Below are 16,398 nucleotides of genomic sequence, written 5' to 3'. Positions count from 1 at the left end.
CATGAGAGGTACTAAGGAGGCTGCTGAATCAGCACTGGACCTGTAAGGTTGCTTTGCTTAGGAGTTCTTGTGTAGAAGTCTAGATAAGCTATGTGGTTAGGTCACCCATCTTATTCGGTAAAGAACTGGATTATTGCGCCATAAAACAGTATGATGGTCCCCTTAATGCTGAATTAAGACTTCTTTTTACAAAGCAATATCTCCCCACGGTTTTAGTGATGCTTGCATATCACATCAGTTAGCTGTGAAGGGGGAGGGTGTGCTGGAAGTGATATGCGATTCTTCACAAATCCTTAAGTGAGATCATCTTCTGTTGTCCTCTGTATAGTGCAGGGTGTTCAGAGTTTGGGGATGTGCTGTCCCTCCTGCTCCAGCAGAAACCTTAATCCTTTGGATCATGACTAAGTGGAAGTCAGGCGCCTGCTCTTTGTGTTATAGGTGGCAGTTCACGCTGTTCACAGGGCCCTAGAAAGAAAATAAAGGTGTTTGGCTTTGAACTGTGCCTATTGAGTGAAACTGATGTAACACCTTAACTGCACGGATGATGTAGTTCCAAGAGCTGTGGTAGCTAGCAGGATGCTGACTTTTAGGAACAGAGTAAATCTTCCTCCAAGTGTCTCAGAACTTGCCTATTTCAGCAGTGCGATGAGGGCTGGGGATTATAATTGTGGGAAAAAGTGGAAATCTGGCTAGTTGGTTTTTGGAAGTCTTGCATGGAAACTTGACTTTCCATGCTCTTGATCTCACAGTTAAAACCTCCGTTCAGCGCCTCAAGTTCCTGTATGCATCCTGTTACAAAAGCAGGTGACCTGCTTTGGTTGCTACCTTAATGGCAAAATCCATGTGGATGTCGGTGACCTTCTAAAGTACTAAGTGGGTTTTCCAGGGTCTTTAACTGATGCTTCTCTTGCAGGAAGCCCGTTGAGGAAAATTCTCCATGAATGTACGTCACAATGATGATGACCGACCAAATTCCGCTGGAGCTGCCACCGTTGCTGAACGGGGAGGTAGCCATGATGCCTCACATCGTGAATGGCGATGGATCGCAGCAGGTCAGTGAGCTTTGCAGAAAGTGGCTGGTTTAAAGAAACTATTTGTGGGCCACCAAGGGATTTTGAAGATGGGGAAGATGGTTTTCACTAGCACTAGGGAGGGCAGAATGTTTCCTGGAAGGTAGAAATCTGCACTTACTCTGGAAAGACATTAAAAGCAATGCTTTAAGTGTACCATTAAATTTAATGTGATTATTTGCATATGTGTTCATTGAAGTTAAAACAATGGGATTGAAATAATGGCTATAAATGCTACATATTTGAGGGCTTTGCAGAAAGTTAACTTGTGCTAGCTGTTGTCCAGTCATCTTGCTAGTATCTGTGATGAGATTTTAAGAACTTAAAACAAAAATGCTGAGATTGTAAAAAAGGGAAAGAAAGAAAGAAATGGACAATTGAAGACAAGAGTCGTGTGATATCTGCTATTCTTTGCTTACCTAAGTGTACTGATCCCGGCAGTCTTATATGTTACCCTGTGCTTTATTATAAACCTTAGAGGGGCAGAAGTGAATTTTGAGTGGGCTTTTGCAGGAAGGCAGGTTTATAGGTGCTTTCATATTTTCCTAGGAGATATTCTCTAATAAGCTTGATCAGAGGTAGGTAGAATGATTACAAGACCATAGCGATGCCTTCATGTTGGGATACAGCCTGGAGGTTCAAGCTGATAGTTGGTAGATTGCCAAACCTGTCATCTTGGGTTAATGTTTCTCTTTGTAGAACATCTACTGTAGCAATTTTTCTGTGTTTACTCAATTTGGCTCCCTCCTGATTTGAGACATTTCAGCAAAGTATTTTAACCAAGGTAGAAGTAAGCTGTCCTCCATGAATCAATACAAAATGTCATTCTGTTACTTCTCATTCCCTTGATCATTTGTTCTTCCCTCCAAGCTGTGTTTTAAGCTACACCGACCTTGAGAGGAAGAATAATTTCTGCTTTTCTTCTAAGCTTCTAAGTCTGTCTGCTTATCTGGGTTCTCAGGACGATACAGATTTTCATTGCTGTGATTTTTTTTTTTTTTAAAGTCGTTTCTGCACAGCGTGCTTCAACTTGAAAAAATAGAAAAGAAAGCTTTTAATGGCTCTATTTACCAAGTCCAATATTAATACGCTTAAGTGAAGGCACGATCTTATTGATACTGGATAGGATAATTGTTCCTTAAATATGCCTTTTCCTCCTTGCTGGAAACCATTTATCAGGTTAGGTTGTCCAGTGGGTCCTTCTGTAGTACAGAAAGAATAAATGAAGTCTTCTGAGCCCTCCTTTGAGATGGGGCTCTAAGTCCAGTCTTTGAATTTCCCCATCAGTGATGATTCAGCAGCCTTGCTTGGCAGATGCCTCCGTTGCCTTTAAACTAGCTTCTCATCTAATGTTTTGGGAAAAAAGAATTGCTGACATACTGGAAGTGTGTTACTTTTGTTTTTGCTGTGCTATGCAAATATGACTCAGCAGAACAGTTCTGGGCCAGGTTCCTTTTCTGCATAAATGTTTGTTGGACGATGCTTGTAGACCTCATCACCTTATCTCTTGAAGTACTTGCAGCTGGAATACCAGTTTTCTGTGACACTTTTGGCCTCTAGTGTGGATGTGCCCTCATATGTTGCAAAGCTTAGCTGCCTTTATGCTTTATCATTTTCATCCTATTCCTGAAGCTTTAGTTGATGTCTTCACTTTTTAAAAGTACAGTTCTAAAATGGAATGAAATTGGAATAAATGCTCTGTTTGATCTTTGCATATAGTAGCAGCAAATGGACTATGGTAATTGTTCCTAACATGATTTGTATGTAATGTAGAAGCAAATGTTACGTGTCTGTTGAAAGAGATTTATCTTAGTTACTTGTAAGGCAGGAACAGCCTTCAGATTAGTTTCATGTAAGAATGACTTCCTTAATAAAGATGGTTTATATTACGACATAAATAGGTGCTAGTTTTATAAGGACATGTGCTTTTCCAGGGTTAGTTACAGTCTCTATTAGAAGCTGGTGGTAAGAAAGCATCACGGCTCAGCTAGTGAGAGATGAAGCATGTGGAGTTTTCCAGACTGCAGTGTGGCCAGCATGCAGATCAGTGCCTTGTGCTCTGGAGCTGAGAAGACTTGCTTCTGATGAGATGCTCTGGATGCACTTGCCGTTGCTGACCCTTATGTGTTACTGGATATGGGAAGCCTCAGCCATGCCAGCATGGTAGAGCTGTGCTGTGAGCTGTACCTGGAAACGCTGAGCTTCAGAGAAAAGCCTTTTCTCAAAAGACCAGTTCTTATATATGTAGAAAAGAGAAGACTGGAGCTGGTAAAACACTTCAGCTTTACCAGCAGCCAGATGGAGAGGGATGCAAAAGGCAATTCTGCCAGTAAACAGTCCTGTATTGTAAGACGATTGCATAGGAACTTTCAATTGTTTTATCTTCCTGGGGTAAGTGCTGCAGAGCTGTGCAGGGCAGAGCTAGGAATGTCTCTGCCTGCTTGACAGTAATCCCTCTTCTTTAGACTACCCAAAATGGCATTTCTAGCACTGGCACTTTTTTTTTTTAAAGTTTCCCACACTTAATTTCCACTACTGCTGACTGTATTTAATGCTTTCATGTCCCTTCCAGAGCTGCTGCTTACTGTGTTTCTGCTTCTAATCCACTTGTAACTCCTGTGGGGATTCGAGGAGTGATAATTAACCTTTTGGTCCAAGAATTTCAATGGTTTCCTGTAGGTACTCCACTCCAAGCTGTAAAAAGCTTGGAGTATAAAGCGGAGGGGCAGCTAGCTGTGCCATAGCACATCTGTGCGGAATGCCGGGCGATTTAGTTTGGGAAGTTTTATTTCGGCTTGGTTTGCTCACTGCACCTGCAGTAGTGTACCAAGTGTTCTGCTTGCCTGCTCTTTGTAAAGGTGTGTTTGCCAAACCCTGTTTTTTCACTATTTGGCTCGAGCCCAGGCACTGTACGAAGTGCTGTGTGTGCTTGTTCTTGTCTTTTAGGGTCACACACTTTGAATAGGGGAGACGAGAGTACATCTGAATGAGGAACAAGATTTGGTACCTTCTTGTAGCACAAGTAGTCTGTGCACCTTGCAAGAGCTTCAAAGCGTTTAGCTGGGTTTTGTACTGTACATGAACAGCAGCTGAGCTGAGTGAATGAACTTTGTGCCAAGATTTAGAGTTACTTCTTCATACTTTCTTGAAATTCTTTTGTATATCCTTGCAGAAATGTCCTTTTTGGGGAGAGGGGAGGATACTTGCATATGGAAGGGTTGTTTCAAGAAGAAAAAGGTTTATAACTGGTACACATCTAAGATACCTGAATTGAGAAGCATCAGTCCATGAAAAATGGCTGTCGGATAAAGGGTGATGAAGTTTCCTTCTGTTTAAATATACCGACTTTTAAAGCAGATTCAGTAGTCTTAGAGAAGGCATTTAGACTAGAACAGATGACAGATAAGTAACATTAGCAAAATTAACCCATGGGCAGCGTTTGCTATGTAGGAAATCTCTAGAATGAACTTTTCTGAAGGAATTTTAACTGAAGGATGATAGTGGGCAAACTCTCAGACTGTTCTCACAAACATGTTTCTTTGTGAATGCAATGAAACACAGAATTTGCTAGAACTTCATGAATCTTAAAATTTCTTGCTTATCAGAGCAATTTGTTACAAAGATATACTGATTTATTTTATTTTTTTTTTAACTGCTTGTTTGGGAGTGTGTTTAACTTGTGATAAAGTAGGGGGTTCAGGATCTGTCACTTGTGGGCTTCGCTATCAATAACACTCGTCGTAAATTGACTGAATCACCTCATGCCTCTATTTTGTGTCCTATGGAAGAAAGGATAGTTAAACCCAGAACACTATTATCAAAGTATTAATTTTTAAAAGTCACTGTTTTATTGTTTAAGATGTAGCATGTTTCCTGATTTTTCTTACTGAAGAGAGGTTGAAAGTATTTATCCTACCTGCTCCTGTGTGGCTGAGGAGGAATGCATTTCTGGAAAGAATATTGCACACAGAATGGTGTGAATTCTTTGGTCCTTCCTGCGGGATGGAGCTGGAAATTCATCAGGATCTGGGGCACAGTCTTTTAAAGTAGAATAGAGAGTGGACCCAAGTGATTATTCTGTTTTTTGGGGTTTTGGTGGGTTGGTTTTGTTTTCCAAAGATGCAATATATTCCAGAAGTTACGCACTGTAGAAATTGTAAATACAGTAGATCTTAATTTTAATTTTTAAAGCATTTCTGAGTGACCAGTGGCTGGATCCCAGGTGGTGCCTGTGATGCCGTGCCCCCAGCTGTATGAAGCGTGATATATCTAAACAGGGAAGGGAAAATTCGCCACATCAGAAAATGCTTAAGGCAGCGGTTTAATAAGCCAAAGCAGTGCAAGTGGCTGTTTGACCTTAGCAAGGAAAAGGTTCTCATAAAGTGGAAATATTTTAAAGCGAGCCTTGGATTGTATTGCATCACATGGATGCAAGTGAATGTCTTCCTACTTACTGCTGTGCCTGCGCTCACAGGTGATCTGCAGCAAAGCAGTTAGGAGGTCATGGCCTGTTTTGAATGTGAATTTTCTTCTGTGTGCTTAAAAAAACACTTGTGTAAGTAAACCAATACTATACAAAATAGATAATAGCATATGCCCTTGGTCCTTATCAGGTAGCATTTTCTGTCTTTGTATGACACTGTTTATCCACAATGTATATAGCTTTATATTCCTGAACCTGAGCTTTAAGCTTGTGTTAGACTTTGCTGGCAGGTTCGTTAGTCTTTCCCCTGCTCCCAGCAGGAACAAGGGGGACATGAGTGACACGCGTTTGGCTCGTTATGAAAACTTACTCTGGACATAGAGCAATTATGGCCAAATTGGGTGTGTGTGTGATTATAAATATTTATAGTAACTATGCAACTTAGTAACATTAATCAGTCTTAACAAACACGACTTCAAATAAAATACAATAACATTCTTAAATGCAAAATAAATGTAAAAAAAAAAAAACGTTATGGAGATAGCAAACTTTCTCTGAGGATGCAGCAGGTAAGGCTGGGCTTCAACACCAAGTGGATTAAACTGCTAAAGCAAACATCTGAGCACTTTTTAGGGAAAAGAAGCAGCCTTTGGGATTGTGCTGCTGACACCCTACTCACAGCTGTCACAAGCTCCAGCTTTGTGGATGTGAGGAGGCCAGGGGACTGAAACTGGGCTGAGGTGCCCTCGGACATCGAACGGCACCGTCGTGATGCTGCTGGGCAGCAGCCTGGGCTCAAAGTGACTTTTCAAGTTCTCTCCTCTTGTTGCCATCTCATAAACCTGCATGCTCGGGATGATGAATATTGGAAGAGACATAGGGCAATTAAAGATCGTCTGTGTTTGTTTTCATTAAAATAAAGACATTCTTTTTAGACTTTTAAATTACTTTCTTCAGATTTTTAATGAAAAGCTTCAGAAACAAAGCATTCTCATGAAGATCCCTTGTGTAGAAAGGAAAGAGAAAAGCTGCATTCCAGGCTGCAGAATATGGTTTTGTTGTTTAGGAGGACGTGGGGAAAAATAAATCTTTGAATTAGTTTGACATACTTAGTGTGTATAAACAAAAGAAGTTGCAGTGTGCCTCGATATTATTTGTCCCAGGCAATTGGGACAAATTGGGGGCGTTGGCTGGAAAATGCCCAGTATCTAATACTGGATGTGCTCTGGCTTTAATGGTTTGACCTCAACTCTGCAGCTCGTTAGTCGGTGCTTTGCAATTGCAAGCTCCCAGGGGGTTATGCGTGGCATGGGGTGAGTGCAGAGGGGTTTGGGTGGTGGGGTGGATTATGGGGGCAAACCCCAGTACCCCAGCTTTGGGCAGAGAGGAGAGGCTGGGGCTGGGCTGCAGCCTGCTGCGAGGAGTGTGCCTGCGGTGGGGGACAAGCGGAGGGTCTTGCCTGAGGAGCATCCTGCTCCTGGATCTCAGGCCACCTCAGGTATGTGTGCTCGCGTGTCGACCATCCTCCCTTTGCATCCAGCCCTTGCTCCAGCGTTGACCGACATCAGTCACACGTCAGCTATTCCTGTTTGCTCTCATTATTTCTTTTTTCTTTTTTTTTTTTTTTTTTTTTTTTACATTTTAGGGAATGACAGCTACAGTACTTTATTCCAATGCAGTTCTTGCCTACAGTATAACTTCTAAGTCTGTTATGCGCACTGATGGTTACTGGGTTTAGCATGTGCTTTTCTGTACCACTGTAGCTGGAGGTTGTTTTCTTCACTGTTCTGAGAAACCCTGCATAGTTGGAGGTGGCCTTTTCAGCTATACGCAAAGGCTTGGTGGCTCAGGGCCTCGGGTTCTCTTCTTGCTCCTTGGCTCTTAATTTTTCTGAAATTTTACTGAAGTGAATGAATTTCACAAATGTCGGTGTTTCTTCTGTAGCACAAAAACCCCGACTCTGAAAGTGCAGATTTGGTGGGGCTGCCATCATGAGGTGCAAAAGACTTACTTGGTTTGAAAGAAGTCAAGCTCATTGACCTCCTTTGAAAATCTTTGTGCTTGTGTATATATTTAAATGTCCAAATATCACTAAAACCAGATCGGTTATGGCTTTCAGCCTTGTAGAGTGTTAGGAGATGAGATGGTACAAATTGTACGCATTTCACAATATAATTTTGTGATCACTGAAGCTGAAAAACGTACTCAAGAGCCTGGAAAACCAGGATTAGTTTTACTGGATTTTAGGTGAAAACCATGGTGGAACTTGCTGCAAATCACAGATTGACAAAATAAAGCACTTTTTTCCCAGCAGCAATATCATTTTGAAAAGGCCTGTGGCTTAATTGCACAGCTAATAGTTGAAAAATGTTATCCTTTCAATGTATTCGATATTTAACCTCAAAACAAGATCCTGGGTGACAATATTGTGTGGTCTCTTGTCTTTATTGCGCTGTACTTAAAATTTGGGCAAAATAGTATGGTCCCTGCTCCAGACAGGCCAAGTAGAGTTGACGGTTGTTATCCTGCAGCACACAATGGGGAACTTTGCTTTCTGACCAACTTAATCCCATGTTTTGTGACAGTAACTTGTGCTGATGGTTTTTTTTAAATAAATATGAAATCTGTAAGCTGTTTTACACTGGAAACTGTTAATAAGGAACTGTTCCCATATATAGAACATTTTAATAGAAGCTAATATATATAATTCCAGGCTCTCCCCACGGGCTTGTGATGGGGGGACGAAGCCGTGATGGCTCTGCCCTTCAGGAAACAAATTTGTTGATGGAACAATTTGTTTGTGTTAAAAACCTGCGTAATTAGGCAAGGATAATGCTACTTCATTTCGACCATCATAAGCAACAGCTGTTATTAGGGATATAATCTTTTTTTTTTTTTTAATGTGGAAACCCAAGGAATTATTTTCAAAGCACAACTGCAGGCGTGCTAATGCAGACACTTGGGCTGGTGATGGACCTTTTGCAATGACTCCTTGAAAACGAATTTGTAAATCATACCCTTCTGATAACTCTGGGGTAGACACGCGCCTTGTGTAGTAAGAGGAATCCCTCTCGCATGGTCAGTCTTATGTCTGCCATTAAACTCAACTCCTTGCTTTAGGGAAAAGATCGAGCTTTTTGTATACAAGACATCAGTCTAGTTAGGGTATGTATTTTGAGTTGCACCAAGTTCTTCCAAAGGTGTGATGGTGTGCTAGGGCATCTGGTTTATGTTAATCAAGCATGTTAATAAATAACCAGCTTCAGATCTGTTGGTTTAGACATATAATGCAAATGAGCTAATGAAATATTTTTAAGATTCTTTGCCTCTTTGTGTTCAGGTTTCTGGTTTGTTGTTTGTTTGTTTTTTTTTTTTTTTTTTTTTTAAGCTGAATGACACTGCTTTGCTCTGCGCTTCTTTTGACCTGATACCCGTATCCTGTTGTGGGTAATCCCCGCCTATTCATAGCGAAAGAACATTTAAGTGCTGTCACTTAAATGTTGATTGTTCGGAGATTAGGGATGGAATGGCTTTGTGCCTTTTATCTTTTCTGAACCACTTATTGTGCTCTGTATGCTGGATCAGATCCACCCTGATCTGTGCTCTCCGAAAATTATTGTTGCAGACAAAATAATGGCTTTCATGTGTCATTTTTCTGATTTCCAGCTTGTGCTTTAAAAATGTTGCTGGAATAATGGGTTTTTGTAGGATTACTGTAATTCAAAAGGTCATCTAGGTAATAATTATCTTAGGCATTTAGCTTAAGGAATTCAGAAACACAACATTAATTCAAATTCTGTCTTTCCAGATTGAATGATTAAATTCTGCATGCAGGTGTCACAGAATATAAATACCAGACCTAATTTTAGAGAGAGTTTTCACAAAAAGATATAAATCTAAATTTTCAATTTATACCAAGATTAATCCAGATTTTGATTGAACTACTGACAAAGCAAAGTTAACAGAAGTGTGTTTAAAGTATTTGAGTAAGTTTCACAAGCAGCAAGAGCATGGGATAAATGATCACTAATTTCCAGTGAAACTCTCCATTAAAGAAAGAAATCTAAATCATAAGTTTTAAAAGCATCATTTTAGACACCTGAAAATTAATAAAGATGAGTACAATGTACACTGAACTGGGATGCGTTTTGGTGCTTCCTGGTCTTTGTAGCATTCCCGTCATCTGCAGAATTCAGCAATGGGAGACTGGGGTGATATTTTGATTATTTTTAAAAAAATTATATTTGTTACTAAATAGCTTATTACTGGTTCTGTGTGCAACTGTTGAACTGTGTGTGTCTATGGATTTTTGCTTAACTGAGATCTATTATGTGTAGGACTAAAGGTTAAATTTTTAAAAATGTAATGGATCAACTCCCCTTACACTGCAAAAAACTGTTATTCCTGGGAACTTGAAATCCTGGTATGGCTTAGTGCTGCATGCTGGAGTTTGTTATGTGCTCTCTGCTCTCATGTGCCAATGCCAAGAGTTTGGTGGTGGAACCCGAAGCTGTAATTCCCACCTGCACACAACTGAGTCACATCTTTATTTCAGCTCTGAAAATTTAGATGAGTAGGTAGGCTTTAAACCTCTCCTGGCTCTTGGACCCTGCTGGTACCCAAAGATGTAGTATACCAGTCTGTTCCCTCCCTGCCCCCCGTATCTCTTCCAAAGTACGGATAACACGGTTGTTGGGTTCGGGAAATACAATTTTTGAAGATCACAGTGAAACAAATGTGTTTTTCTTTTGGCAGGTCTTTTTGGTTCAAGTTAATCCAGGTGAAACCTTTACAATAAGGGGGGAGGATGGAACTCTTCAGTGCATCCAAGGTAAGAGGATACACGAACGTGTGGACGAGCATTGCTTGCATTATGGAATACTTGTTCTCTCATCTCTGCAAAAATGTGATATGCAGTTCTGAAAATACAGTGAAGCACTTAAGAGTGAGAAGTTGCAGACATGGCTGCTGTATGTGTTATAGGACTTTAATATCTCGGAATGAGTCATGAATTTCTTGCAAGTCCAGGAGATTTCTCTCTCTGTTCAGTCATTTATCAGCATTTTTTATTTTATATATATACATATTTCCTTATAACCAAATAGTAAATACAAATGAGAGATCCCAAGTTAGATTGAAAACTAGTAACAAATTAAGTGGATATCTATGGAAAAACTATTTTGTTTTCATACAGGCATCAGGAGGGATAGAAAATGAGCAGAGAAGTACAGACGTTGCAGTGTGCTTGGAGAAGCTAGATTGGGTTCGAGCAGAATTTTAAATTGGTTCTTTAGAAGCAGAGCTGGTTAATCATGTAGTATTGAATTAAAAGCATGTAAGCAGTCTTTCGACTGCTGTTTTACCTCTCAGTAAAATTGTGCAAATATGATAAATAGTGCTTGTGTTTTTTATAAGAGAGAGCCCACACAAAATCTTTTAACATCTGAAGGGAGAAGTGACAAAAGACCTTTCAGATTATATTAAGTACTGTGAAGAGGGTTGCTAGCTAGTGGCAAATAAAGCTTTGAAGTGAAGCAGATATCTCCCTAGGTATAACACTGTCTACAGTAAATACAGGAAGGTTAAATCAAAATTTGAAGGGAATAGACTTTACTTAGCTGTACTGCTAATACTGTTTTAAGTGATATCTTTTGAGCTTATGCCATTATCTTATTTTTTTGAGAAGGGAGGTAGATGGTGCTGCCTTCCCCATCCTTTCCAGATCTCATACCATTAAGCAGCAATCTTAGTGGGCTATTCATTCAAAAGTAAATCCTATCCTAAAAAAGTAATAGTAATAGGGGAGAAAAAAGTCAGTTTAATAATAATTGTTTAGCTAGTGAATTGCACCTGTATTTTGACTGTGAATTTCAAATCTACTCAAGAAAGACTGTTTCTTAGACTGCATCAAATACTAAAATCATACTGCTCAAGGATAACTATGCTTTTTATTAAAACTGGGATTAGAAGGGACCCCTGGAGGTCACCTTGTCCGACCTTCTGCTGAAAGCAGAGATAGTGTCAGAGGTGGATCGGGTTGTCCACCACCTCCTGAGTTGTGAAGCTCTCTGAGGATGGAGGTTGCTCCCTGGGCAAACTGCTCCAGTACTGTACCGCTCCCATAGGGAAGAGTTTGTCCTTTTGAAATATTTGAAATTTCCCATCTTGTGGTCTCTTTGCATCTTTTCTGTGGCCCCCCCATTTAAACAGTGGAGGAGTTGGTAGTTGTTGCTTGAAATTGCATCCCCATGGAAATGACAAATTAATAGTTGTTTGAGATAGACGTTACAGAAGCTTCCCTGAACACCATCCAGGGTTATTCCGTCTTGATGAGCAATAATAGCAGCAATTTAAAACTGCTTGTTAAGATTTATAGCCAACATGCTGTGTGGTAAGAAATTGGTCCACGTGGCAATTAACAGAGGAATAAAGCTGGCTACTCCTTTTATTTGAAATGAATGCTTTATATTGGTTAGCACATTAAAAATTTCCATTACAAATATAATTATGACACCATTTATTTATAATTTTTTTCATGCTCAAAGTGTTGTTCAGACAGTGTATTTAAATTAATGCAACTTGAAACCTCCTGGTTCTGTATTCCCAGTAATTTAACGTGCTTGTGCCAATGGGGCTTGTTTGGTACTCATCAGCAGTCTTTAATAAAATTAATTTAGAATTTGTAGCATAAGATTGTCTCATTTTTTTGGCAGAGCTGCAGTATTGACCGCCAAAGCATACACGTTTATTTGTATACATTCTTTAAGTTTGGTCTGAAAATGCTGATATTCTTTTCATGCTAAAGCTTCAACTCCTACTTTATTGTGAAATATTTATATTGCTGAAATAAGTACATGCTTCAAACACGGAAGAGCACCTGACTGTATTGTTGTTGCTTTTTTTTTTTTTTTTTGGTAAAGCTACGTTCACAGTGCAATTGTGGAACTTAAATAATGTTAATAGTGATGTATTGTGGAAGAAACTGTAATAAGCCAGCAAATATACTAAGATTAGGATTTGTGACAGTTCTGTGTTTCCTGTGCTCTGAGGTTATTGTAAAAGACAGGCTTATTTTGTGTGCGGTGTTTTTGGAAATTACATACCCCCTGCTCCACAAAACTTATAATGTCTGGGTTTTTTTCCCTGTGATGGAGTATTCTGTACGTTTAAAGGTTAATGTATTCCCTATATGTGGGGCAGCACTCAGACAATAATGATGCGTTTTCCTTTGCTTCCACATTGCACTATGATTAGCAAGCTATGGAATAATTTTAGAACTCTGTTAAGGCAGCGTGAAAGTCTCTTTTTGGACAGTGTGTATGCCTGTGAGCTGGTAGCTCCCTGTTGAACGGACAATACTTTTTCCTTACTGCCACGTATTCAGTGTTATGACATAAGATGTGCTTGTAAATAGGATTCATTTGTATTCACAATATGAAGGAATACTTTATAATAAAATTGTGTGATTCTCCTGAGTCCAGAGAGTGAACACTGTTATTAAAAACTTGAGATGTCATGACTTGGTTACACTAAAGTCTTCAGGATATGCGAAAGCTTCTCTTTCCTTGGCATGTATCTGTTCTGCAGGGGCAGCTAACTTTGCTTATGTAGAGTGAGTTTTGGTGGGGTTTTTTATCTTTGTGAAAGCATTTTTTTTATATATGGCTTTTTGAGAGGTTTGAAATCTTCAATTTGTGCTCCAGGGGCCTGTTTTGGATGTCCTGTGAACCACCGCTTTGTTTCCAGGACCCCCTTTGGCTCCATGCCTATGGCATATCTGGGGATGGGTGGGGATAATGTGTGTTAGAGCACTGATGCGAAAATAGCAGCGAAAAAGATGACTTAGTGAATCTTCATTTGTTTTCTCAAGGTTGGAAGAAAGACGCTTGTTTGAGGAAAACCTCTGTGGAATATCCTCTGTTTTAAACACCCTGAAGTGTAATTAGCCACTAATTGAGTAATCACTGTTCAAAACCAGAAAGAATAGATGCACATTTGAAGGTTGCTGATGTTTTGGAATAGTGGAGAAATCCTAAATACAAAAACTTTTTCCAATTCCTCAGGGTTTCACCAGTAAGATAATCAGTGAAAACTTTAAAAGTAAAAATACCCCCACCCCCAACTGAGAAACTACCCCCCTAAAATACTATAAAACTGGAGTAAATGTGTACTTTTAATTGAGTGTGCAATGTGTTACAGCAAGTGCTCTCTTTATTCCTGTTTTCTATTTGCATATAGCCAGAGGTGACTTGTTTAAGACATTGATTTATAAGCCCCATAGATCCCAGTGGGGGGCTGGATTAAGCAGCTCACAGAAACGACGGTGGCTGGGAGAAGTTTAGCTGGTCAGCGGGCACGAAGAGGGTCTGTGGTTTCCTTGAGAGGACAGATTTAAAGAGATTGATAAATCTGGTCTTTTGGAGAAATCCAAAGCCCAGAGTACAGGTCTGTATGGCACAGTCCACACGTCGGGTTATTTAGGGAAGCATCTGAGCGGTTCCAGGTACTCTCAGTAGGACTTGTGTTATTGGCTGACTTTCTAAGGGTTTGCCTTCTCCATCCCATGTAATAAAAGAGATGCTGTGGTATGTGACTTTTGTAGCCTTTATAATAACAACAACCAAATAAAGGAATAAAGAAAGGGGATGTTGGGGATTAATTGAGAGGGATTTTTTTTAATAGTTGCTAGAAGCTGAATCAGGTAGGGACATGATGCTGCCTGTACAGGCAGGACGCACACTCTCCTGCCTGCATCGGCTGTTGAACCCTTGAGTGCTTGCTGAGCAATGAGACAGGCCACCTGGCCTGCGTTATAAAGTGGAAACATAAAGTACATCCTTAATATTTGTGTGCGATTGGATGACCAGTCTTTGTTCCTTTTAAACCATGTGCTTATTAATGACAAAGTATTGGTATACTTCCTCTGAAAATCAGGGTGTCCCTGGGGAGCAGGGGAGGAAAGCCCTGCTCGTGCTGTGCTGCCACCCACCCACCCGGGCTGAGTTGTGGGCTTTAACTGCAAAACTGTACCGCTGTGGGTGGTTAAAAGATGTCTGATTTAGAATCTTAATTCAGTATTTTTGAGCGATGACATGTGTATATGTGCTGTATCATCAGTATTTTAAAAGCTGCTCTTTTTATATAGTTTTGACAGATAATAAATACTACATAAATACGTCAATACTTTAAAGACTTCATTTCCTTTTTGCATTTTTCCACTTAATTTTTCACAAACTCAGGACTCGACTGTTGCTAGCTCGGCAAGGAAAAGACAAGGGCAAGGCATATCCTCGCCCGTTTCTTTGCTCAGCTGTAACTGTAGACCTTGTATTCCGTTTATATGAAAGATTGCTTCTAGCTAGTGCTTTGGGGTAACCACTCTAAATGAAATACAGAAGAGAGGGAGAACATGGATCTGATCAGCTGCAGAATGAACTAAAACAGCCCCCCTGTATTTGAAAAATGTTTATTCTGCTTTCTGAATTTTAGAATAAATAGATTCCGGGTGAATCTGACGTGTTCAGGAAATTTGCCTTTCCCTAGTGACTGCTTGAAGGCTGATGTTTTTAGCCAAATCTTAAGACCTTTGATAGGAACTTCTATTGCTGCATGAGAATCATGTCATATACTAAAGTACAGCCGTCTGTGCATAGTTTGGGGCAGTGGAGCTGTACCCAAGAATCTGTTCAGTGCTTTTTCATCCTGGAAGGCAATCATGCCAAGCTGTCATTTGCACTGTGGTATGAATAATATGGACAGAATGATTATTCTGGTGCCACTTGAACTTGCTTGTCACCCACATGTTGAAAATACATACGTACAGAGTATGCAGACTGCGTAACACTTCTATCCATTGATCACACAGAATTGCTCAATTATTGCTAAATGTACTTTTTGTTGCCATCCATCTAAATGATACCCGAGCTGGGTCTTTTATTTTCTGCCACAAGCAAACCAGACTGAGTTTTCTGTTCTGTAATTTTCTGTATGTATGTGTAGTATGTGAAAAGCCTCTAACAAAGACAGAAGAAAGAGCAGGTAGCAGAAAAGCACCTGGAGTGATAAAAATTGAAATTCCTCGTGTATTCTGTCTAGCCCATGCTGTTGAAAATACCCTCTTGAAACTTATCTCTTGTCTTTCTTCAGTATCACAGCACTAGGTTTCGAACAGTGAAGCACAAAATTTGCGTGCAAAGAAAACAAATATGCTAATGAAAAGAAATTATGCTTTAATTCTAGCATTGCACAGGTGAACAAGGCTCTGCATTAAATGGCCTTTTGTGATGTTTTCAAGGACAAGATACAGATGTGCAAAGGCATGGAGGGGTTGTAGCTATGTTTAAGCGTGAATATCTGTGTAGTAAACAAGGACCTAAATTGCCTGTGGGTGGTTACATTTTGAAATGAAAACAGGATAATAAACATACATGATTTACTAATACTGATATTTGTTTCAAGTGATGTTTTCAAGTGTTTTGCCATTGATGCTGAACTTGAAGCACTACAGGGCCCTTGCTTGTTCTTACCTTGTAAAACAAAGAATGCATGAATTAAATTTCAGTGCTGCTTTTTCCGTGGCTCTAAAAGCGAGTAACTCAAGAGAAAGGCCAGAAGTATGCTAAAAATCTAGCAGTGGTTTCTCAAATGAAAGATTTCCTGGAATTATTATTCCCATAATTTGGTGGGTGGGTGTGGTTTGGTGTGGTAATGCAAAGGAATGGATAATATTAAAGGCTAAATAGCTGTAGATTTATGTAGGAAGAGCGTGTGTGTCAGTGAAGTAAGGCTGTTCACTCTAGCCTAAGCAAACAAAAAAAGTCTTTATTTTTTTTTTTTCCTTTAGTATGAGATTGAAAATGAGGAAGTCAGTTTCTTGGAGGGAAGGAAAGAGTTGAAAATAGATGG

At 39.8% G+C, this 16,398-nt stretch overlaps 1 protein-coding gene across 1 annotated transcript in view; it reads left to right on the top strand.

Annotated features, from left to right (window-relative positions):
* FNDC3B (fibronectin type III domain containing 3B) overlaps positions 1-16,398 on the top strand; it is a 209,646-nt gene that overhangs the window by 39,329 nt on the left and 153,919 nt on the right. Inside the window, exons 2-3 of the mRNA XM_050902344.1 lie at positions 914-1,052; positions 10,249-10,324. Coding sequence (XP_050758301.1) covers positions 942-1,052; positions 10,249-10,324 — 187 coding nt within the window. The 5' untranslated portion in view covers positions 914-941. The remainder of the gene's footprint in view (positions 1-913; positions 1,053-10,248; positions 10,325-16,398) is intronic.

Source organism: Gymnogyps californianus, chromosome 10, assembly GCF_018139145.2.
Source record: "Gymnogyps californianus isolate 813 chromosome 10, ASM1813914v2, whole genome shotgun sequence".
NCBI lineage: Eukaryota > Metazoa > Chordata > Aves > Accipitriformes > Cathartidae > Gymnogyps > Gymnogyps californianus.
The sequence above is the reverse complement of the archived record's forward strand: the minus strand, read 5'-3'. Positions and strand labels throughout refer to the sequence as shown.